This window comes from Megalops cyprinoides, chromosome 16 (genome assembly GCF_013368585.1).
Source record: "Megalops cyprinoides isolate fMegCyp1 chromosome 16, fMegCyp1.pri, whole genome shotgun sequence".
NCBI classification, from domain to species: domain Eukaryota; kingdom Metazoa; phylum Chordata; class Actinopteri; order Elopiformes; family Megalopidae; genus Megalops; species Megalops cyprinoides.
In genome coordinates this window covers 28,989,765-29,014,212 of record NC_050598.1, presented here as the reverse complement: position 1 = coordinate 29,014,212, position 24,448 = coordinate 28,989,765, and the positions used below count along the sequence as shown (strand labels likewise).

The following is a 24,448-nucleotide window of genomic DNA, read 5'->3' as shown; positions in this document are numbered from 1 at the left end:
GAGTTCAGATCAATAATCCCAATTTAAAAGATTTATAAAGGGAAGGCTTGACAGGGAAACACAAGTGAAGGTAAAGGAGACTTTCAGAGATTTCACAGAGCTTGATTTACATCTGTGCTTTTGGAAAGGGATTCCTTTAAATCATAGATCAGTCTCAAGGACATGGGGGTATACACGCACAAAGCCACACTGAAAAGTCAAGAGGAGCCTTCAGCAACAGAAATGCCGGGAAAAAGCACGGGGTAATCCATCTGCGTCCTGAGAAAACACGCTGGCTGCTGCAGCGGGTATCTCCCATCCCCGATACCCAACTGCAGCCACGAGGCCTTTAACAAGATGCTCAGGAGAGGAGCGTGGAACACACACTTCCTGCACACACACACACACACACACACACACACACAACAGAGCAGATTCTCTGTGTTCGTCCCATACAACGCATGTACACATTTCAGACGGCAGCAGCCGAGCTGTACATCCACTATCCTGATGAGAAGCTTAGCCAGTTTCATGTACTCTGTAATGAACCTGCAAGGCTTCTCGCAGTCAGCCACGAGGCTCAATTCAATAAAGCACTGACAATCCTGCAGTAGACCCCATACAGAAAAGGAATGCATTGGTATTTCACAGTACTGAATACTGAGAAACACACTGTTCACATACATTTAAATAATATTAATGCAAAGGTGAAACATATTGCAATACACCAAAATGGCAGTAATTTACATAATTTAGACATATTGGATGAGCTAAAAAATATTCTCTAAAATTCCTTCACAATTACTGTTTGGAGGTAGTACCAAAAAGACAACACATTAAAGATTAAATGTCTTCAGCTTGCTAAACACGCGAAGACAGGTACTGGTTCCATTCTTGCTGTTTTTAACTGTATGGCATTGTGTCGATGGGGCCTGTGATGGAGAGGAAGTGACAGGCGTCAGAGGAAGGGGTGAGCCTGATTTATTTCGCCAGGCTACTCTTCTGTTGCAGGGGGAAAGAAGGCTTTAATTGCTTCTGACAGCTTTCCTGGCCTTGCAGGGGCAAAAGGCAGAAAAGACTTACCTGGGAAAAAAATGATGTGCCGTAGAAACATTGTATCGACACGAACACAAAATTAGACACGTCTAAACGCCTTCTTGGCAGCAGAGCACAGCTTTTACGGGTAAAAACGCACATGGTCAGTTGGATTAAAGTACAATGCATCCATTGATGATTTCCTTCAAAAATGTAAGCTCAGTTTTGATCGATCCAGGCTTCCCTTGCGCCTGAGGGAGACTGGATATCTGCATGTATGCATTTTTTATTTTTAAATGCCTGAGGAAGAACTTGAAAACCGACAGACTCCATTTCATTGGTTATTTTTCACAGGACACATTTTTTGACTAGTCCGCCATTAAAGATCAACACTTCAGGTGTTTGCCCTGATGACTGCAAAAAAAAGAAAGAGGGGAAAGAGTAGGAAAACCATAAAACAATGCTGCCACACCTGCACGCTCAACCCACACACACACACACACACACAGTGATGTGAAATTCGATCAAATTATCCAAAGACACAAGCAGGTCTGCCCCCTACCCACCACCTGCTTTTATTCATCATCTCTTTTTTTTTTTTTTTCCTTTTTTTAGCTTTTTTTTTTTTCAGTGTCACTCTGGCAGCACTGAAAATCCATCAGGAGCCCAGCAGGGGAGAGTGTCTCCTGTATACCTCTGATTGCAGTGTCCAGAAAAGCCATGACTGAGCCTATCTGTCCGGGAAAATGCATGAAGAAGAAAAGAAAAAAATGCATACACCAGCACTTCAGGGCTCTCTCTCTCTCTCCCCGTCCCCTCCCCCCACATCTCTAGCTCCTTGCATAGCACCTCACCCTCAGTCCGCCCGGAATATCTGTCCCGATCCTCTTTGCTTCTGTTCCCTGGACCCTATGGCTTTCCCTCCCTCTGCCACAGATCAGCTTCCACTCGCTGGCAAAGCCAGGCATGAAGCTAAGCCCCCATGCATAAGAGAGATGTCACCAGCGCTCATCCCTTTTCCAAAAAGGTAACAACACGGGCTGGATGTTTTTGTGTGCGCGCTTCTGTGCATTTGTGTGTATGTGTGTATGTGTGTGCATGTGTGCGCGTGTGCTTCTGTGCATTTGTGTGTATGTGCACATACTTTTTTTTTTTAACTTCACTCCTCTCCATCTCCCTTAAATGACTTCAAGCATAGTGATGACAGAGAGGCACAAAACCGCACATTAACCAAAGCAGCGCACACACACACACACACACACACACACACACACACACAAGCATACAAAAGTATACACAAGTATACACAAGTATACACAAGTATACACAAGTATACACACGCACGCACGCACACACGTGCACACGCGCACGCCGAGACACGCACACCACACCTCCCCTTACATTTCTAAGGGCCAGTGGTGCCAAAATATCAGTACTGTCCCAGTTCCAACACTACCTTAGAGTAGAAGCACGAGGCAGTGTATGGACACTCAGGGGAACAGGACAGACTTTATCTCAACAAGGAACAACCAATTTATAGACAAAGAAGAACCATGAGAAGGTTATCAGCGAAGACGTTACTGTACGCGCACAGGAAATATCCATCTAATTGCTTCCCCAGCTTATTTATGTATACAGGACAAGTTAATTGCAACTTCATCAATCACTCACACAGGGCTTCCTCTCAGTGTCGGCAGGGGCAACGCGCAATTATCGCTGTGATGTATGAGTCTCCTCATTGTCCTCAGCTCTCAGGGCTGCTCCCATTCCCCCCACTGCCTGCCTCCTTCAGCCAGCAGGGTACACTTTAAACTGAGAACCCAGGGACCTGTTCAGTCAGCCCGGCTGCCGCGGGGACAGAGCATCACTGGGGCGGATTCCGTGCACTTGCTAAAGTGGGTGAGAGGAATGCTTACGATTGTTGCTGCTAGGTCACCAGGTTCCCATTCTGTCTGGTAGACAGATGAACATTCTGGATATTAGCCTTATCCATGTAAACAGCCCCCTTAGGACACTTACATTTACATTTATTCATTTGGCAGAGGCTTTTATCCAAAGCGACTTACAAGTGAGGCAGAGTACAACACAAGGGAAAGCCATACATGGAGTTTGACAATATTAGAAGCGCTGCATGACCAAGTTTCAATAGCTGGCCAGACAAGGTACAAGCTAGCTGGTTGAGACAGTGCATTAAATCATTACATATATATTTTTTGGAGTCACACTAAACCTCCTGATATTGGACCTGACCACAAAGACACCTCAGCAGTCTGTAATGTTACCAGAGAGAAGTAGACCAATGCTGCATGACTGCCTTTAGATCTTCAAAGGCTCAGGAAAACAAGACGCTGTACAAATGACATTTCTTGCACAACAATGGCTCGGCCTGACTGTAATGAGTTTTCCTCCACTTTTTAACCAACCTGAGAAAACATTTTGTCTTTGTATCTTTAAACAACATTGTGAGGTGCGAAAACAGAACTCAAAGTTCAGCCAAAGCAGACAGCAGTTTCTCTGCCAGACCATATGTTTAGCCTCTTGAGAGAAGAGCTTGTATACGATCTATATTAATTATACACAAGAAAGCTCTGTTGTGTCTGCAATGGTATAAGAGAGGGACTGTAATAAGGTTCAGGTTTCTTGGGATATGGATGTGGCTGAAATAAAAAAAATGCGATACTGAGTGACTTTGTGAGTGAGCGACAGCTGCAGTTACACCACCTGCTTGTGGGTTTTTAGTTCCCATTAGAGTTTGCGGTATTGCTTTGGAATTTTGATCGTTAATTGTGTCTTCAAGGCTTTTCTTGATCGAATGAATATGGCACATGTAGAAGATGCATAGAAGGCGACCATCCACAAAGCAATCTCAAACGTCAAAAACGTCATTCCCGGTTTATATTCATAAACGCACCTGGATTTTATTAATGACTACTCTAATGAATGAATGAAGTGCGTTCACATGGAAATGTCAGTTGAGATGACATGTTTTGTTTAGTAAAAGTTTAGCACATCAAATGCTGCTGATTCCATGAGCGATTGGTATATGACTAAAATGCTGAGCTAATCGGCATTTCGATCTTTGTCATAGTACTCGCTCGTATGTCACTCATATGTCTTAGCACATTTGATATGGTGGTCAGCTCACACAGCGTGGAAAGGAACTGTCACAAACTAATTAAAATATCTGTTTTCTACTATATTTTCAGCACTTTAATAATTTATTGCCATTTGAATTATTTTGGGATTGTTTTCATGTACAGAATAGACTTTTCCCCATCGCTTATCAATAATAAATAGAGAATCATCTCCTGACAATCTGCATTAGGCCAGATCTCCGCGAATTTGATGCTAATTGAATTTGCGGAAACCACTGGGATCATGCTGTCATTTTTAATTTCCCCCTTTTCCTATGGATGTAAGCAGGTCACAGAATCGCTGAATCTGTTGCCGTTCAGCAGAAAACAAATAGGATTGACTCCTCTTAATTACAGTAACAATTTAATTATTGACTACACTGTACATACGGTGATACCCAGAACTGTTATAGAATGGATAAAATCTGCTGGATCTTAAACAGAAGTATTAGCATGGAATGTGAACCAACAACATTTTTGAAATAATTAGTTGTTTTGGTACATCAAGTATAGTGTTGCTTATGAATATTTACATTATTCTCAACCACTTCATTTAAGCTCAGCATAATGCTATGCATATTGGGTCATGGCCCCTTTTTTAAATGGGTGAGATTCTAACAAATACAAAGTTCTGAACAAAAGTTCTCATAAACTCATTTAACCTCTAATTACACTGGGAGTGTAATTTTAGACTTTAAAGCACTTACAAAGCACTCAGCCCTTGGGGTTATCTGGAGAGAAACCAAGGTCCTGGTCAATTATTAAAAACAATGGTCCATGCAGGTGACATGCAATTCATTTCAATTATAACCCTCAGTACCTGAAACTATGAAAATTACCAATTCACAATAATTGTAATGAATAAGTTATCCGTGAGAAGGTGTGTGTGTGTGTATGTGTGTGTGTGTGTGTTGGGGGGACACACAGTAACACATAACTGAGAATATATCATAGGTTTGAGGGTTTTTTTCTTTTTCTTCATCTGGCAAACCTTAAAATACATTCCTTTGTGTCAACCTGCAATCCACCATAACATCTGCTGACAACTAGATCAAAGCTTCAAGGTTTTCTTTCTCTTTTTATTCATAAGATCAGGTAGTAATGGAAAGCAAAAAGACGATAGGAAATTTCTGGCATGCCGGAAGCGTCCACTGTTTCTCAAATGCAGCATTTTATTATCACTTCTATTATTGTTCGAATTGTTATTACCATATATTTTTTTAATTGTGTTGGTTAACTTTGGCGGTGCCACTTCACTTTTGAAAGTGTTCCATACAGCTACACCTAGCCTGCTGAACACACCTGTCTCCACAGCTGCAACACCCCTCCTTCAGCTGCATCTCTCTTTCTTTGATGGAGATTTTAACTGAGAGAGAATGAGGGAGAGTGAGGCTTCGTAAGCCTCATTCTGGGTGGAGCTAGCATGTGCTGTCAATCATTGTCTCGTATAAACCAATTAAAACACTGCTCTCCATAGCAAGATGATATGACTGGTTAAAATCAGTGAGTTACATAAAACATTGAACAACTGATTCAGTCTCAGACAGAATTATGTTGACAATATAATCCCTAACTATTAAGTGTTTGCTGTTGGAAAACATAATATACTGATGAAGTACATTATAGTTAAAAACAAGCCAAAAAATAACTGAGTGGCAAAGTTAAATATGCAATCACAATATGAAAGAAGTCTGGATCTTGCGACTATTCCCAAAGGTTGTCTGAAATGGTGAACTGCAGACAGAGAGACATTTGTATTGCCTTTGTCTGATGAAATTCACATTTTAGTGCTAGCAGAAGGAAATAATGACAACATTTGCATTCTCCAAGCCAAACAACTTGTACAAAACAAATGAGCAGGAACAAAATGGATCTCTCTGTGCTCTTCCTGTCTGGAGCTTTGAAAGGGAAAAACTTCCTGCTGTCACACAGTGGCACTGTACTCTGTATTCTTGTACTACACACACCCATCTGACTGAGGGAAGGAAGAGTACTGTCAGACAACGGCCCTGGTAGTACTCTTAAAAGAATACATTTTAGGAGAAAAATGATATGTATGGTATGGATCACTTATAATTGGGGTCATGAAATAGTAAATTGAAAAGTTCCATTTCCAATTATTGAAAAGTTCCGTTATGAGCAAGTCTGAAACAGACAGCAGAACTCAGTCCTATCCCAAAGCAGCAATCACAGTTTGGCCACTTCGGATTAATGGGTGAACCTGGTGCACAGGCAAAATGAATGCAGACTGCATGACTGGTGAGGAATGGAACTATTGTGACACAGAAACCTCCTCAATTACAGCAAAAAAAAAAAAAAAAAATCACCGACAACTTCTGGGTCTACATCCATTCAGAAATCTAAAATCTAAGCAGTGATACTTTTTCAGGGTTACTTTACTTTTTTACATAGCTGTCTACTCCTGCCAGATGGACAATATAACACTCTGCCCCTGTACTGGATTGTCAGGGAAAGATGTTTAGGATAGCTGGGAGAAACTGAATTGTCTTATTAATAACAGACTCAAAAAGAAACTACATACTATTACAATTATTATTAAGATTATTTGTTACTGTCAATACTGATATGCTATTGTATTATATCATTATTCTACAGTAATATCCAGTTATACAAAATGATCATTGTATTACTGAGTTTGCTGTAATATAAAGGCATTTAATAATAAAAATTTTAAATAGTTCCACTTCACGCCAAAATCTCAGAAATGTAAAAACCACAATGAGGACGGAGGGCAGAGGCAGGGAGCGTGCGGACAGAGAAGAGGAGGATTTGGAGGAAGAGAGAGCCAGCAGCAACACGTGATGTAATGCAAGTGTGAGGAAGACTGCACAAGAGGGTGTAACAAATGCGGTGTATAAGAGTGTATTTGTGCACGTCCATGTGTTGGTGTGTGTTTGTGAGTGCGTGTGTGTATCTGTATCTCAGTGTGAGATGGTGTGTGTCAATTTGGTGTGTGTTTGTGTGTATGTGTGTGTGTGTGTGTGTGTGTGTGTGTGTGTCTTGGTGTGTTTGTGTGTGGTGATTCATCAGTGTGTGTGTGAGCGTGTGCAGGGTTTGTGTGTTGGTGTGTAAATGTGTTGGTGTGTGCACGTCAGTTCAGTGTGTGTGCGTGTGTGTGTGTGTGTGTGTGTGTGTGTGTCTGTCTGCATCTATGTGTTGGGGAGTTATCAAGTGCAGCAAAAGGCACAGAAATGGAGGACACATCACGTAAAAGACAGTAATCTGGAGGAGGAACAGAACCACCAAGATGCAGAGAAAAGGGAAAAGAGAAAAGAGAAAAGAGAAAGGGGGGTTCCAGACAGCAATATGCCAGCAGGCAGGGAGGGAGAGATATGTAGTGCAGTCTGCTGGACAGAAGTTGATGTAGAGGGAGCAGGTTCAAGAAGAAAACCTAGATGAGGTCAGGGAGGGACACCGGCGAAGGAATTGGATTTGGGGATGGAGGAGAAAGAAAGATGGTTGCGAAAAAGAGGACGGGTCACAGTGAAAAGGCGGCTTTCCGAAATACAAGATTAAGAGGTTGAGCTGGAGTGCCTTCCTCCCATCTGTAGCAAATGCCAGTGTAACAATTGAATGCAATCGAGGCAAACTGATCTGTATTCATGAGGCCCCAGTGCACGATCCTGTAGCATCTCTAGCCCGTACTCAAACACTCTCCATCCCTACAGAAACAAAGCGGGCCATGCTGAACTACGAAAAGAACAACCTGCATACCAGTGAACTTTCTAGGACTACTTAATCACAGCCAGAAAGAGTAAGTGCCCCCCTATCCCCCCCAACTTACTCACTCACTGACAGACTGATTGCCTCCCTCAAGGTGAGGAAAGTACCTTCTTTTCGCCACTAGATGGAGAAAAGGCACTAAAAATGGAATTCACCAAAGTAGTCACAGTCTCTGTACAGTGCTTCCTCTGCCTTTGATAAATTTGTTTTTTTGGCGAAACAAAGAACAGTGAACAAGCCTGAGAGACCGTTTTCATTTTTTAACAGTTTTATCTGGTGAAAACAGAGCAAACCGACAATGTGGGGTCTGCTTCTCTAGAAAGATGCTGGATGAGAGTCGGTGTTTGCTGTCTCTTTGCTGTGTGTCTGTTGTCCTTCACAGGCTAGCTATAGGAGATTTCATTCCATCTGCTACAGCTCATTCGTCAACCGAGCTCAAAGACAGTCTCCTGCCTGTCCCTGGAGCTCAGCACTCGTCAGTCTCTCTCTCCGGCTTTTTTATCCTCCCTCTCCGCGCTCTCTAGCAATATGGAAAGGAAGCCCAATCTCATCTGCGAGCCAAAGCCATGCGTGTCGGGGCAGGGATAAATCCCAAATTCAAAAGCCCATGGAATACCTGCAGTTCATGACTTTGCATGGTGCTCGCTTCAATACACTGTAGTAAGACCAAAGCCCCAGCTGTGTGTGCGTGTGTGCGTGCGTGAGTGTGTGTGTGTGTGTGTGTGTGTGTGTGTGTGTGTGTGCGTGTGTGTGAGAGAGTGACTGAGGGAGAGAGAGTGTATGTTAGTTTGAATATGTGAAAAATGTGTCTGAGTGGTAGTGTGTGTGCGTGTGTGTGTGTAAATGTGTGTGAGAGAGAGAAAGAGAGTGTGAGTGTGTGTGTGCGTGTGTGCATCTGAGCAAGACAGTCTTACCTTCGCTGCAGTACTTCCCCCGGTAGCGGGTGAGGGTGCAGTCACAGTGCACCTCTCCATACTGGATGGTGCAGAAGCCTCCGTTCAGGCAGGGATTCTGCTTGGTACAAAGGTACTCCAGGTCGCTCTGTATGCCCTGGCTGTTGAGCAGGGTGGGCGGTGTCTCCCCCACCTTCAGGTTGGCGATCAGGCCCTGGAAGGGCGGCTCGTACTTGACGGTGCTGGAGGTGAGGGCAGAGAGGCGCACGTCGGGCGGGATGCCACCCACGAACAGGTCACTCACAACCGCCATCTCCCGCCGCTTGGACCGCACCTCCGCCACCTTGGCCTCGCTGTCCACCACCAGCATGGTCTCGCGGAAGTTGCGGGTGAGCAGCACCATGTGCCAGCGGTCATCGTTGACCGGTGTCTCCATGTGGACGGTGGCGGGCTCGGCGCAGTGGATGGCGAAGCGCAGCTGCAGGCGGCCGCCGGCAATCAGCAGCTCCAGGAAGTCGCAGTTCCCACCATCATCCAGATACAGCACCAGCGCCTTGCTGACGTTGGTCTTCAGGCTGAAGCTGAGCTCGCCCCCTGACCCGGCCTCCCACCGCCCATACCGCGCCCACTGCCCCGGGGCGCCTCCGAACTCCAGCGCTGATACCGCCATCACCAGCCCGGCCAAAGCCAGAGGCCACAAGGGCCACCACAAGGACCTCCACTCCCCGGTCATCTTCCCAACCCCGTCCAGATCCTTCTCTGCTCGGTCCTTTAATCCACCGCCAGGGAAGAAACGAATGTTTTTTTTTTTTCTTTTTTGATCTAACTGATGACAACAGTGTCTGTCCACATACAAGGCTTCCTACTATGAGGCTGAGCTATCCTCAGGATCTACTTCCAAAATCCTTCCAACGAACCAATTCTCAGATCGTTTGTATACTTTCGTCCACTATCCTGATTCTCTTCTTAGCCTCTCCATTGGGTGGTGTCTACGGGAAGTGAAGGATGACACACAAGATGGGGCCTTTTCTCCAGTTTCTTTCCCGTTTCCAGCCGAGGCTCCCAGTCCAGCACTTTATTCAATCAACACAGCAGAATCCCAATGCGGCTTTTTCAGAGATCACACATGAAGGCAAACTGGGCGGTGTGGTTTCATATGCTACCTTTGATCGTCATTTGATCATCAGGTAAGGGGGGGAAAGGAAAAGGGGCGTGAGGGACAGATCGTGGAAAGTTTCTCCAAGTTATCTAGTGTTCGGTGAAGGGCAGAATAATTGCATGGTTCCCAGTTTTTTTTCTCTTCCAAATGTCAGGTGTTGGCCTCCTTCCAGCAGTGGCCCTGTTCTCTTTCCAGGAATTACGCCACACAGCCTAAAACAGCATGGATCCTTCCATTATTCCTGGTGCAGGGCACTGTAAGACACATAAAGTAGCCCGTTAAATTCTGAATTCACCCAAAAAACACATCTATGCATAGTCTGATAGACAGTCAGATGGACAGAAAGGCAGACATGTACAGATCTTTAACCATGCACCAGAACAGAGAAACACAATTATAATTTTATAACAGGCACTTATCAGCAAAGACGGCAAGATGAATGTGACATTTAATTGCATACGATCATAATTGTTTTTACATGTAGAACTCCATTCCTCCCTCTCGCTGCGCGCAACCCAGGACTGCGTTAAAATCTCACTTTCAACAGATGAATTTCGGAGAATGAACGGCGGGCAGGATCGTCATCCGTGACCCACTGGCTTTTACTAATCGGTTCCCATTATTCCTGAAGAGAGATTTAATTTTCAACGCCAACTGCATGCAATTAAGCCCACCTCCCTTCCTGGGAATCACTCATGCTATACCTTCCAGCGTCACAATTATACCTCAAAGCACAGGAGGCCGCTGGTGCACAGTTTCCTCAGGTAATATTCACCTTCTCAACTGAATACCAGGATTTGACAATCTGAGATTGAACCCGTTACATGCTGACACGCAAGTCTCAATCTTGTCATTCATTTAATTCAAGGCTTGCACGATGGAGCAATGTTGTGGTTTGCGTATTGACGAAAGAATGGACCTACCACTTAGGTGTACATCAGTTCATCTGAAGGACTTCTGAATGACTGAAAATAAAAAAAAAATCTTTTTCCCAAGAGTCAAAGCAAACCATCAGTGGTGCAAGAATTGCTGGAATTCATAAGATCCTTTCAGACCCTTAGGATACCAGACGCAGACAGACACAACAAGCCAATCTGTCAAATATTGCCAGCAGAAGAGTTTTAATTAATTGTTAGATGTACATGCCGCAAGTATTCCACACCAGTGGAGCTGAAGGTACACTCTGTTACTGTCTGAAAACAGGCGGTTGTCAGTGACGTTTCCGACTGGTGGTGCAACACCAATTTGGAATTTGTCCTCCTGACGAAAGTTTACACGTTGGGCTGACAGTCCCTGACACGAGACAGTTTTTTTTTTTTTTTTTGCCCAAGCTGTGAGCAGCTCGCTGCCCGGGCAATCTGGACATGCCCTGTCAGCTTGGCCTGGTCTTTGGCCAACCGGCACAGCCGATACCACACGGTTCTGCCCTGCCGTTCGCGGGCAGGGCCGTGAAAGACACCCGTGACCTCATTACTTTCCGGTCACCGCCCTGAAAGAAAAATAGCCCCAGCACGGTCTTTGCAGTGCCACGAGCGGCAGACGCAGAAATTTCAGCCACAAACGTCTACAGGCACCAGAGAGTACCACTGACTTTCATCTGGTGAGAGATTTCTTTTTTCCTCTCTTTCTCTGTACACACTTTATACAATAGCCGCTGTAAAATATTAGATCTTAAGTGTTTTTTTTTTCTCTAAAATGCAATCTGTAAGGACTGGGACATTCAGGGAGATGTAGTCACGCATGCGCGCACGCACGCACGCACACACACACACACAGCCGCATTCACACACAGGCACTCGCACACATATATGCATTCACAAACACTATATGCATATACACACATGCATACACACACCTAGTCACACTCACAAACATATACACAAACACGCACATATGCGCATGCACATGCACGTATGCATGCGCGCACATGCACACACACACATACACATACACACACAATGGCACACAGCCTCCTTGCAGGGTGAATGCAATAAATCTTGGCTCAGTGAGTTGCACAAAGCCGACTCATCTGTAAGCGCCAAGCAGACGCTGTGCGTTAATTAACCAAGGGCTCTTGCAGGGACACTTTTAATATTGTTCAGGTTGAATACAGAGATACAGAGAGAGAGAGAGAGGGGAGGAGGGGTAGCGTGAGGGACAGAGAGAGGGAAGAAGTGAGAAGAGAGGATGAGCAGAGGTTTGCAGGGTAAGAGAACAAGGGAATGAGAGAGAGTGAGAGGGGAGGGGAGAGAGAGAGAGGAGGGGAGAGTGAGTGAGAGTGAGAGGAGAGGAGAGTGAGAAAGCAGGGCAAGAAGATATGACACAGCAGGAGGGGAGTGAAGGATGAATGAGAAATAGCAAGGGGGGGGTGAAGAGGGAGGGAGAGCGAGGAAGAGAGGGACAGACAGAGAGCAAGAGACAGAGAGGAGTGCAGAGCAGCAGGGAGAGAGCGAGAACGGGGGTGCTTTTCTGGTGACGGAGATTGCTGCAGATGACCCCCGCGGTGCTGCCTGGCACGCAGAATGGAAAGAGCGGGTGACCTCTCAGACCCCTCTCTCGCCCACCACTGAGGCCGACCTCCAATCACTGCAACTTCATTTTCTTCATTGGGTTTTTCTACTGGCTCTGTTAACAGTGCCCACAGGAGACCTGCTATCTTTCTAATAAGCATCTTACGCACCTTATAAGCATGTTAAACATCTTAAACTGTCAGGAAAAAATGCTCTGCGCTTTTGGCAGAGGGGGACAGACATTCTCTGTGCTTCTGGGAGAAGGGAATGCTCTGTGCGTCTGGGAGAGAGAAACAGACATTCTCTGTGCTCTTGATGAACGAACACACAGGCTTTGATGCTGAGGCTCAGAGAGAAAGAGAGAGAAAGAGGGAGGGAGAAAGAGAGAGGGGTCCTTGATGAGATTCTTTAAGCTGATCGATAAGGCCCGGGGAGCCCGACTGGATGGTTTGTTACTTCCCTATTACTTCCACAGTGTGTGGCTCCGCGCCGTCTGATGATGTGTTAATGCCCTCTTTTCCTAAGACAACGAAAGCCGCTGCACGAGGCTTTGTTCCAGCAAAACCAGGTCGCACTAAGGTCCAATTCCCCTGCCTTTGTGAAGTATTGACTGATGCAAATCTTTCCATCTGGCCAACCCAAACATACGCTCCAGAAATGGTCCTAGAGTCAACGCGTTGAAATAGTTTAAACAGGACTCAATGGAAAAGGATCAATGCTCACAGATGCAGTTAGGCAATAAACTCACCATAGTGATCATTTTCAAGGTGACATGGCAAATTTAGTAGCTTTTGCATATCGATTTCTGGGCTATGCTCCTTAAATGCTATTCTTCATTTTCATTTTTTTGTTTTGAGTAAGAGTATGCCATCTGACACAGCACACAAGCAATATAGATCATAAATATGGAATTAGACTGCCCTCAAATCATCATTTTGCATAGATGTTTATATATGAGAGAGACAGAGAGAGAGAGAGAGAGAGATGGATATATATACTGCTTCTATAACTGTGGACTTGGGGTGGGAGGAGTTGAACTGATAATGTGTTGGCTAGGTGAGGGAGGGTGGGGACTAATTTGTTCAAATCTCTACGCAAACTGAGCAGAATGTTATACTGATCTGAGGTCTGCTGAATGGGGTGATGAGGGCTAGCAGAGGGCTAAAATAAGGTACTGAAGACCTCCCACAGCTCCCATTGGTTTAATGTAATCAAACCAATCAAGCCTGAAGAACCTAACAGACAGGGGTTAAAAAAAAAAAAAGAATAGCACTGTGGGTGGTAGGGCAGTGAATGTGTGGAGTCGATAGAAAGATGGAGAGGGAAAGAAAAACAGAGAGAGAGGAAGAGAGGCAGAGAAAGAGAGCAAGAGCAGGCTGGTGAGGCGCCAAAGACAGAATAAGCAATCGAGCTGGTCCCTGCGCCATCACATCAATGACACTTACTGTTGGGAGAATTGCGTTTCCAGCCTTCCCTCTCTCATTACCTCAGCACAGAGGCCATTAGGCGGCTCGGGCCTGACTCATTGTACGGCAGTTTAAGGTGCCAATCACCACGGCTAAAGAGAGGGTGCATTAATGCAAAGCAATCCGCCGGGTTCACGGTCTAAATACCGCCAGTCCCGCGTAACGGCGGAAATAACGCACGGACGCACTCACTCGCCGAAGCATCTCCACACAAATCTGCCATACCTTCCAGGCAGAATTTAGGCTGAGGCGTAATGCAATGGTAACCCGCAGTTGCTGAATGGCTATTAAATGTAGCTGGGCAGCGCTGCATGGATATCGTCTTTGCCCCCAAGGAAACTCCATCCATTTCGCAAGACGTTCTTTTCTTTGTTGTTGCAAGACGTGATCTACTGAAGATGAATTAAACTATTTCAGCTGACGGAGGATATTCTACTCTATCAACAGTCCTGTCTTTCTGATACTCCATTTGGAGATGTGCGCAGGCATTTGTATGCCTGTGCACGTGTGTGCGTGTGCGCTTGCTTGCATCTGAGTCTGCATGTGTATGTGCACGCATGTGTGTGTGGTTGGGCGTGCATGCATGTATGTGTGCATGCTTTGCACGCCCATTCATTTGTGTCCATGTCTCTGTGTGCATGTACTGGTGTTTTCATCCCCCTGATGGTATGTAAGCTGCAAGCACGCGCACACACACACACACACACACACACACACACACACACACACACACACACACAGGACATTTTGGCTCTGCCCAGCGCCTCTCACGTTCCAATTAATCAGCCCATTGGCCTGGAGACGCAGAGCTGCTGTCTGGGAGAGAGATGACGATCCAGATTCTGCTCCACGTCCTCCTTGCCAATTCAAGCACTACAAGGAGGACTCATCTCCCATCAACCCCAGCTCCACCACTCGGCATGGGAAAGTAGGGGGGTGGGGGAGTGAGAGAAGATACGACGCTCCAGCACACCTTCAACGGCAGGGGCTCGGAAAAGGAGCCAAACGGATCTGGATTCATCTTCACACCCCAAGACGCGCAGCGTTCCTGCCGCCACAGGAAAGACGGCCCCGATGAGCAGGGTGTGGCAACCCCCGTCATCACGTCTATTTTTAGCGAGCGCCAGGGAAGGAGAGGAAGAAACAAACAAGAAACGGATCCTCGGCGAGCAGAAGGCGCCATATGGGAGCCCGCGCTCGGTAAACGATCAGGGAAGCGCTGGCTGGGACTTCTGTACATTAAGATGAAAATAGAATCTGGTAGGACGAGAGCAGCGGAGGATAAGCGCCGAGCAGGGGATGGCTGTAATCCAGATCTGTGCCGAGCCGCGAGCCAGGCGAAGACATCACAGCGCGGGAGAGGTGCAAGGCACCGCGGCACACCCACGCCGTCTCATGCGTGGGTATGACATCGTGAATGATAACGGCTGAGAATTAGCGAACACAAAAGTTTGATTCAGAAAAATGATAGAGACAGCCTTGGCTGCTGTGCTCTTCAGCAATTACAAACACAAGTCACAGCACGTCGTCTGGTGCAAGATGGTGAGGCTTTAAAAATATTAGGACACCTCTGCGGGACGGAAATGTCAAGATTGTTTTAAAAGTCTGTAAATTATGATGAACTTCAGCACCTTCAGGTTTTAGCACTTCCAATTTTACTCCTTTTTCCCTGTTTTTTGACTCAATTTTGGCATTGCCATTTGTGGATGTTAGGCTTTCCTAACTGAAACATCTCTGCACTCAACCTTGAGCAAAGAAGTGTGTCAAATACAATACTCCAGTACACTGGCATACAGCCTGCTTTCACACTACAAGTCCCACAGAGCACCACAGAAGGGGAAAAACCAAAGAGAGGACAGGAAAAACCCCACTGATGTCAACCAAGCAACTTATAGGCACCCGACAAGGTGCTAGAGGGTGCTATCGAGCACGGTGATAGAGATCCTTGCCGATGGGACCCAACCTGTGCCACCTGAACTAACCCAATTATGTTCTGCTGTCATGGACTCCAAATCATTACTGCCTGTGTTTTTAAGAATGTTCTCTAAATAACTTAATTCACAGATGCAGCATCTGTCGTTTAAGTTTCGGAAGAATAAAATTTTACTCACAATCATATAGTGTTTTATGGTTCTAATAAATATTAATGCAATTATGGTTGAACTCGCTCTAAACCGTAACCAGCTGTCTACTCGCACAAATAAGTCCGTAATTTAAAGCATCTGATTTGGCATTTGGGTTGTTATTGTGTAACAGCCTGGAGGTTTTTGCTTGATTGTGAATTGCCTTTTTAAAATTTGCATTTAACATAATGAACGTATCCACATGCGGAATGCTATCAGGGAACGTTTCTTAATAGTCAGACGTTTATAACTTGCTTCACATCACAGCTCTGGGGATCCCCATTGATGTCAGGCAGGCAGGCAAACAGGCCTGTGGGATTCTGGGAGCAGAAACTGACACAGGACCCTCACACTATACCAGTCACAGCTGAAACCTGTTCCTGTCAGCATGCAAGCATAACCACATGCAGGGTTTTTACATTATCAGTTTCCCCGCCCTATTTTCCAGGGGTCCGCCTCCCATGGGATTGAAGGGCGCACTGGTCAAATATGCATTTTAGGCACGGCAAACTTGTAAGCGTGTGAACTCAGTCTAGGTGCACCGAGTAATTTTGAAGCCATTTCAAATCTATTCAAATGACATGGCGTAGAAAAAAGAGTTTATGGGTCATTTACTTCTTGCAAAGTGCTGATTTTTCCGCTGCATGGCTGTTATGAACTGTTTTCATTTTACATGCTTGAAAAAGGATTTTAAGTCAATATTACTTACAAGTGGGTCTTATACTCTGGCCTTTATGCTAACCAATTTACTCTATCTTTAGATAACATTCTGAAGATTTGCTTTGAAAATGTATTTACACAATCTGACAGTGACATTGTAAGCTCAGATGATCTTTTGCTCTTTTCATTGTTTTTGAAATACTACAGGTTATAATTAATGGAATTTTTTGTTTTCAGATTGTATCCTTGAGTCTGGATCCTACTTCTCAGACTAAGGTCCATAATAAAGTGATGAAATACTGAGAAAGACATACCGTGAGGAGGACTCCTCAGGCCCATGTTAGCACACAATCTGACAGCCTCCATCCTGTGGCCCTTGACGTTAATTGCAACAACATCCAAGCAATCAGACACAGTCTCTCTATTCAAAGTGCTTGGAGATGAGAGGCCTTTCAACACCTGCTGAGACCGTGGAGGGGGAAAAGAGACGAGGATTCAAAAACCAGAAAAAAAAGGGGCGCCATTACCTATGCAGGGACATGGGAACACAAGGAGACGGAGGGAAACTGTTGCTGCATGACAGCAATTTCCAATGGCAACCAGCACCCAATCAGTACTCCTGCTCTTAAGATAAGGGGATACAATGTGCTTTCAGGCCACTTTGCAGAACTGCCACCTGCCTAAAATTAAGTCACTTACTGGGAGCCTCACATATGCATTTGGGGACACTGGGGTGAATACGCTGATTGCAACGAGCGGCAAGAATAAGCTTCACAGTGAGGTCTTTAGCACTGGAAATCAATGGAAAAGCACTGAGGTTTGTTCTAAACTCTGAAGGGCCAATTTGATCAAAGTGTTGTTTATTTGTTTATTTTTTCCCAGTTTGCACAGAACACAGTTGGTTTGGTGGAGGAAGTAGTAATGATAAAAGCTTTGCTCATTTAAGTGTGCTGTTCAAAGCAAGAGCAAAAATGCAGCATAGTCAGAGTGTATCCTGCTACTTCTAGCCAGGGACATTTCTTGCTATTGAACAGATCCGGGGCTAAGTCAAGTTTGCCTGGGGCTTGTCTTTTTTTTTTTTTTTTTTTGAAGGGAGATCGGCATCGGTAGGTTGGAGAGGTTAGATCTACCTTTACAATAAATAAATATTATCACACCTTCAGACGCTGCAAGTCAAGTTCCGCTCTGTTACACGGTCTGTCTGTTGTATTGCTATACACACCTCCTTTTTCAGGGAGAAAATATTCGGGGCTATAGCCCCGAATGATTGGACCAAACAACACCACTGCTTCCAGCCTAACTCTGTTACCCTGTTCGGGGAGCACACCAGTGATGTCAGCACTGCATGTTTTTTAGCCAATCCCCACGCTAAATGAGATAATGACCTTTATTTTTTTTGATCCAAAAAAATAAAGGAGAGATTCAAAAAATCACACACACACACACAGAGTTACTGCAGGGGAAACAGAAAAGCAAGGCAATCCAAATCAAATTGTCTGCAGTAAATGACACTCGATTACCATCTTAAATATACTGTCAGAAAGCAATTTGTGTCGCAGATGCCAGGGGCTTGAAATTTGCATCTTATTAAGAGCAGGGCTATCACTGAGGATCCCAATTTTTCACTTCCCATTTTCCTCCCCCCATCTTACACACCTGGTTAAAAGTGTACATTGTGCCTCTGTAATATTGCCAAGACCAGGGTGAAGCCTACCAGCTGCGGTCGTATCCAATGCTTTACCAGCAGATGGGTCGGCAGCGTCTGACTGACACTGGTGCCCTTGACCGTGGTTTCTGATCGTCATCGACTTGCTCCCTGCTGCCCTGCAACCAGTCGGATCACCTCCTCTTCCGTGGCAAGTCGACTGTCTGTGGAGTAGGATGCAATCCCACAATACCACTGGCACATGGGAACTGGTCACAGGGGAAGACGAACCTCATCTTAGGTTCGCTCCAAGCAGTCCCTCTATGGACATTTCGACTATCCCCGTAATTATCCCTCACACATCGCCCGATAAAGCACTGGGACTGAAATGCAGCCTACAGTATGTTCTCTCCAGATAATGCCAACAGCTTTATACAGAGTCAGCTTGGTGCCAGTCCAAGTTTATAAACACGGGAAACAGGATTCGTAATGGTAAATTCTGAACTATAAAAGGACATCAAAAATCCATATGCAATACTTGATATGAAAATGTTTCATATCAAGTATTGTAAGCATCGTAAATTCAGCACAGTAACAATTAATTTTTGCACAGACAGACTTTCCATTTTTGTCCTTGACTCTCTTTGCATACATGTGAATCTCACCCCGAGTGTATATATTTTCTTAGCGTACAGCCTTTTGGAACTGTTGAGGCAGCTGAATTGTAATTTTGGGATCGTAACAGCTGTGTGAAACCAGAAACCTAAGCACCGAAAGTACCATTTTTTATTGGCACTCAAAGGTACCAATGGTGCTACTTAAACGAGGTGAGAAACAAGAGAAAAAAATTGTTTAATTTCATCAGATTGATTTAGTATACATGCAAAATTAACATCAATAAAACGTTTTGGAATAAAAAAAAATGCTTTTGAAGAACACAGTGGTTGTATTTTGACTTCATATTGTGAGAAGTAGGTAAAAATCTGAAATCTATGGTAGTGTTTCGTCAGTTTTTAATTTTGTTTTTGTGTCTGCATTAGCCCGATTGATATGTCATCTGCACAGGAATACGTACATAAGGAACACCTGCGCTCCCAGGGTATTGTAGCCTTGCGGGTTGCCTGTCCAGGGTACACAGCTGCTAAGCATAGAATCACGGTGGCACCTCATTAAACTGCCGCTAACGCGTTGCAGTGAACAAATCATGCACAATAGAGTCTGACACCAAAACAACAAACGGCTGCAGTATGTGATTCTAGACTGTTTTCTTTCTGTTGCTGTAGATAACTAGAGGCTCATGAAGACTAACAAGAAGAGAGGAACCACTCTCTCCTTATTACACACAATCACATCCTGTTTTTCTCTGAACTGATCTGAAATGTTATCTCTGTTTCTCATATTTGGTTTGACATTAATATTGATGTGTCTGATTCTATACATTCAAATTATTTTTTTTTTCTGTCACGCACATTGAAATGGGGCCTAAATTGTTTAATCTCTCATTCAGATGAAATCTGTGTCCCCTTGCAAAAAGATGTAGTTTTATCTGCTGAAGGATCTTCCCATTTGGTTTTCTCAGTTGCCATCATTAAAATGAACAGCAAACGCTCCTTCTTGTATCTTTTAATCGGGCATTTACGTGGACTACTGAACTACTGGACTTGCATTCTGTTTCAGTTAGAGCTGATGGAGAGAAGCTCATTGGGCAGACCTAGGAAGAAAGCAGCACAGGAAACAGGAGCACACCACAGAAGAACAGCATTTCCAGTAGGAACGCCTCCCATTGTAGCCAACCCTTAGCGTTAGCATTCTGCAGTACTGAAATTTTTCGCCCATCCCCCTCACGGAACGCTGATTGACAATAACAGGAACTGCAGTGCAATTCCACGCTCAATTGATCCAGCCCAAAGTCAAAACACACTACAATGCCAGCCCTTATCTTTGATCTCCTGTTCTGCTAATGCAAGATTTTATGCTTTCCATATCATTTCCTCCCAGCTTTATGTGTCACCGCACAACCAACCTATCAGCACTCAGTAATTGACATCCCATGACCCCCATCTGGGTGGTGACCCTGGTTTTTCTGCTCTGTCAAAAGGTACATTCCCATCATGTGACAATTAGTTCTTCCATGACAGCCATTTTGGTAGAAACAAGTCGTAAAAACAAAGCGTAATAAAATCTTGCTTAAAATTTATTCAGAGAAAATGACCATCTATTTCCCTCGCACTTAAAAAAACACACATCCATAAAGAGCCATAAAATGTATTTCATTGTCAAGTTGCACCTGTCATTGTTTCTCAGAGTCCTTCTATATTTGTCCCCCGTCAGACATCGTAACTAGCTGACTCAGAGCTGTTTGTTTACATATGCACTAAAAAACAGTCTCATCAACTGCCTGTCTGTGAAACTAATGCAGATTATTACTTTGGGTGTTTTACTTAAGAGCTATTACAGGTTGGATTAAACACACGCTTCCCTACTGAGTGACAGCTAGAGACTGAATGGGATGTATTTTTTTTGTTAGATTTAATTTTTCTTCCAAGTGCACCTAAGAGATCATAATACGGCCAGCAACGGGATGATAAAGATGCAGGATAGTCTTTCTGCTACGCTTGCCGCTTTCATTGACACTCGCAGCAGGCACGAATACCAAAACAGCGAGGGGAAGCATCTCGGGTGACAAATGAGTTTAATTTTGTCAACTCTTCTGATGCACAGCCTTAAATGGGCTCTCATTTCTGTCACCCTCCCTAATGACAGTGTGTTCTTCACACGATGTTCCAGAAGTCGCTGAGCTCAGGTACCATTTCCACCTTCAGGTGGAAACATCAACTATTTTGCCAGGTGTCACCAAAAAAAAAAAAAAATCTCCTCCCACTGAATTTAATCATTACAGAGCTGATAACATCCTGTCTCTGAGACACTTTGAGAAATGTGTGTGAAGGTTCCTACTCCCTACAGTCTGCCTATACTTAGACATTTTTTTTTAAACCGGGGTGGCAGTGTAGCATAGTGGTAAGGAGCAGGGCTCGTAATCAAAAGGGTGCTGGTTGGATTCCCCCCGGGACACTGCTGCTGTACCCTTAGGAAAGGTATTTACCCAGAATTGTCTCCCTAAATATACAGTGGTATAAATGAATAATATTTAAAAACTGTAACCAATGTAAGTGACTCTGGATAAGACTGTATACTAAATGACAATAATGTAATAGTTTTTGGTCTGCTTTTCAGGTCAGAAGCTTCACAGAGAGCCCATTTCACAAGCTGCTAGAGCACCAGGGAAGACCATGGTGCTACACTACAATCCTCTGTGTGGATTTCAGTTCTTAATTTAAAACAACAACCCAGGGATTTGTGGGTACTCTGCACTGACCTCCACAGCCCTCCACCATGAACACAGGAATCATTGCATGTGTGTCATCATGTAGGTACTTTGGGCTAATCATGGACAACAAACTCGCTTTCACTGAAGATCTGGAACAAACAAAAAAAAAATCCCCCTCTCTGAACTGAACGATCGAGCTATCCCACATAAATCTAGTATTACTGCAGTCGATAGCCTCTATCCAGTATACCACTGTTTTAGGTTACCAGTGTGATGTAAATATTGATCATGGAGGTGCAGTGAAGTTTGCGCCGGCAAAAGGTTCATCAAAAAAAAAAAAAAAAAAATCACTATAACAGAAAATCAATAAGAGGAGTCCATTTCACTTATTTTATGTGTTTTTATGCGATACGCATATGTTCCTGCTCTGTTGTAGGTATTAATAAATAATAAACATATTCGTACGAATATATTCACCATTTTCGTAGACAGTGTATGCTTATCTGTGAATAAAAGGGTATTTTACATTATTTTTCATGAGCTATGCAAGGACTTCCCTCAGCTTTAGTTAGTTAATGAATTGAACTGAGGAGAATTAGTATTGATTATGACAAGACAGGAGCTGCTGTATATGACCAGAAGGAACCTTTCCATAATTCCCTTTCCTCTTGCTCTCTCTTTTTTTTATTGCTGTCGCGGAAGCAAGGAATGCTAAAAATACTTGACGCAAAATAAAACTGACAGCTTTCCAAAACGCATTCATTTATACGTTGCCTTTCATCTCAAATCTCACTCCAAAAGAAGATCTAATTTTGTCAGACTGGCCTCATCGTCCTTGCAGTTCTCAAGCAGAATAAGCCCTGTAGCAACTCACAGCAATTCTGGTAAACTGACACACATAAAAACAGAAATGTAAACAGAATATTATATAAGTATGTATGTGTGTGTATATATATATATATATATATATTATATATATATATATATATATATATATATATATATATATATATATAGATATACACACGTGTGTGTGTTTGTATGTATGTTAAGGACAAGCACACAAACTGGATGAAGTGAACGCCCTGGATGGAACTACATCTTGCAATATGTGACCGCATAATATGATCTGATATCTCCCCTCGATTCTGAAAAAAGTATAGCAGGGAAGCTTCCAGCACAGATGTTTCACACTAATCTTTCCCACCATTTTAAAGGCTAAATAGGTACATGTACATGATGTACATGTATAGTATTGGCCCTGATTATAAAGGGAACTCCCTTTTCACAGAGGATGCTGTGAAAATTATAAAAATGCACAAACCTAAAATATTACATTAAAAAGAGCACCCATTGTGCTCACACAAAACAAAAATACAAAAATCAATCAATTTTGGGTTCATTTTTGAGCCTGTTGTAAAAAGTGCTGTAATCTGTCAAAATGCCTCACACTGCAGCATGTTCTCACACTATCTTTGCTGACACCTTATTTTTCCCAACAGCGCCCCAGTTGTTGTAGGTGTCCGCTTCATTAACCGCTATGATCTTAAAAATGGCATCATAACTCCATCAAACCCTCTTGGAAACTTGCCCAGATCTGATTTCCTTTTTTGACACGGTAAACTGCAGGTAGGCTTGTCTTTTTTAATACCATTATTACATTACATTACATTATTGGCATTTAGCAGACTCTCTTCTCCAGAGCGACTTACATCAGTTACAGTATTGGCATTTATCCATTTATACAGCTGGATATTTACTGAGACAATTGTGGGTTAAGTACCTTGCCCAAGGGTACAGCAGCAGCGCCCCAGCGAGAAACCGAACCAGCAACCTTTCAGTTACAAGTCCTGCTCCTTAACCACTATGCTACACTGCTGCCCCCACTACCACTATTGTACTCACTGCAACTACTGAATTCACACTCTGCTGACTGTAGCTGCTTTGGCTGATGGCACCACCTTGCACCACTTAGCACTGAATAAATCATTCTGACTTGGCTGAATGCTGGATTATTTGCATTTTTAGTGTCTATGGTGAGGGGAAAACTATGCCTCATATTTTGGCTAATATTTTTAACATAATGACAAGGCCCTTCCCACGCCCATTTAAATTTTTTGTGTTTTTTTTCAATGAATTTATATAATCATATAAGTAATCGCACAAGTCAGTAATCATTTAATCATATCAGTAGTAAATACTTTACTTATATGACTTGAATACTTCACTTTGGATGGCTTGACGTGGAGACTGCAGTGTGTATAGAAGTGGTGGCTGATGTCACGCGTTTTGGAGGAGGGTACGGGTTTGTCTCACTCTGCCAGGGGTGGGTTGTAGCTGCAGGGCTGCTTCTAGAACACCACCAGGCATTCCAAAACAGGGAAAAATTATCAAGCAATCCAAGCTGAAAAATAAACAGTATGACTGATACACAGATTCACTGCATACAGAGAATACACTGGGGCTGCTTAAATACTGCTCTGATAAGAGTCAATATGCTAGAATAGAATAGAATATGCTTTTAAGAATCATTTGGGGCTTATAAAACAGAAAAAAGTTAAAACATTCAAATGTGAATCTCATATTTGACATGAAATTGCATTGCACCTGTCACGTAAAATATTTTAATTAAAAAACAGCATGGTTTAGCTAAGCATTTGGATGCTCTACCATGGTCTCCATGGTAGAATAAAGAAAAAGGCCACTTTCTGCCAATGAAAAATGTGTCCCTCCTGAATGCTAACACAGGAGGAGAATGAAGGAGACTGAAAC

At 43.8% G+C, this 24,448-nt stretch overlaps 1 protein-coding gene across 21 annotated transcripts in view; it reads right to left on the bottom strand.

Annotated features, from left to right (window-relative positions):
- Nucleotides 1-24,448, bottom strand: part of nrxn2b (neurexin 2b) — a 618,578-nt gene that overhangs the window by 542,571 nt on the left and 51,559 nt on the right. For all 21 annotated transcript variants that reach the window (XM_036547806.1, XM_036547808.1, XM_036547817.1 and 18 more), the window contains exon 2: nt 8,807-10,198. In XM_036547806.1, the coding sequence (XP_036403699.1) occupies nt 8,807-9,518 (712 nt within the window). In that variant the 5' untranslated portion in view covers nt 9,519-10,198. The remainder of the gene's footprint in view (nt 1-8,806; nt 10,199-24,448) is intronic.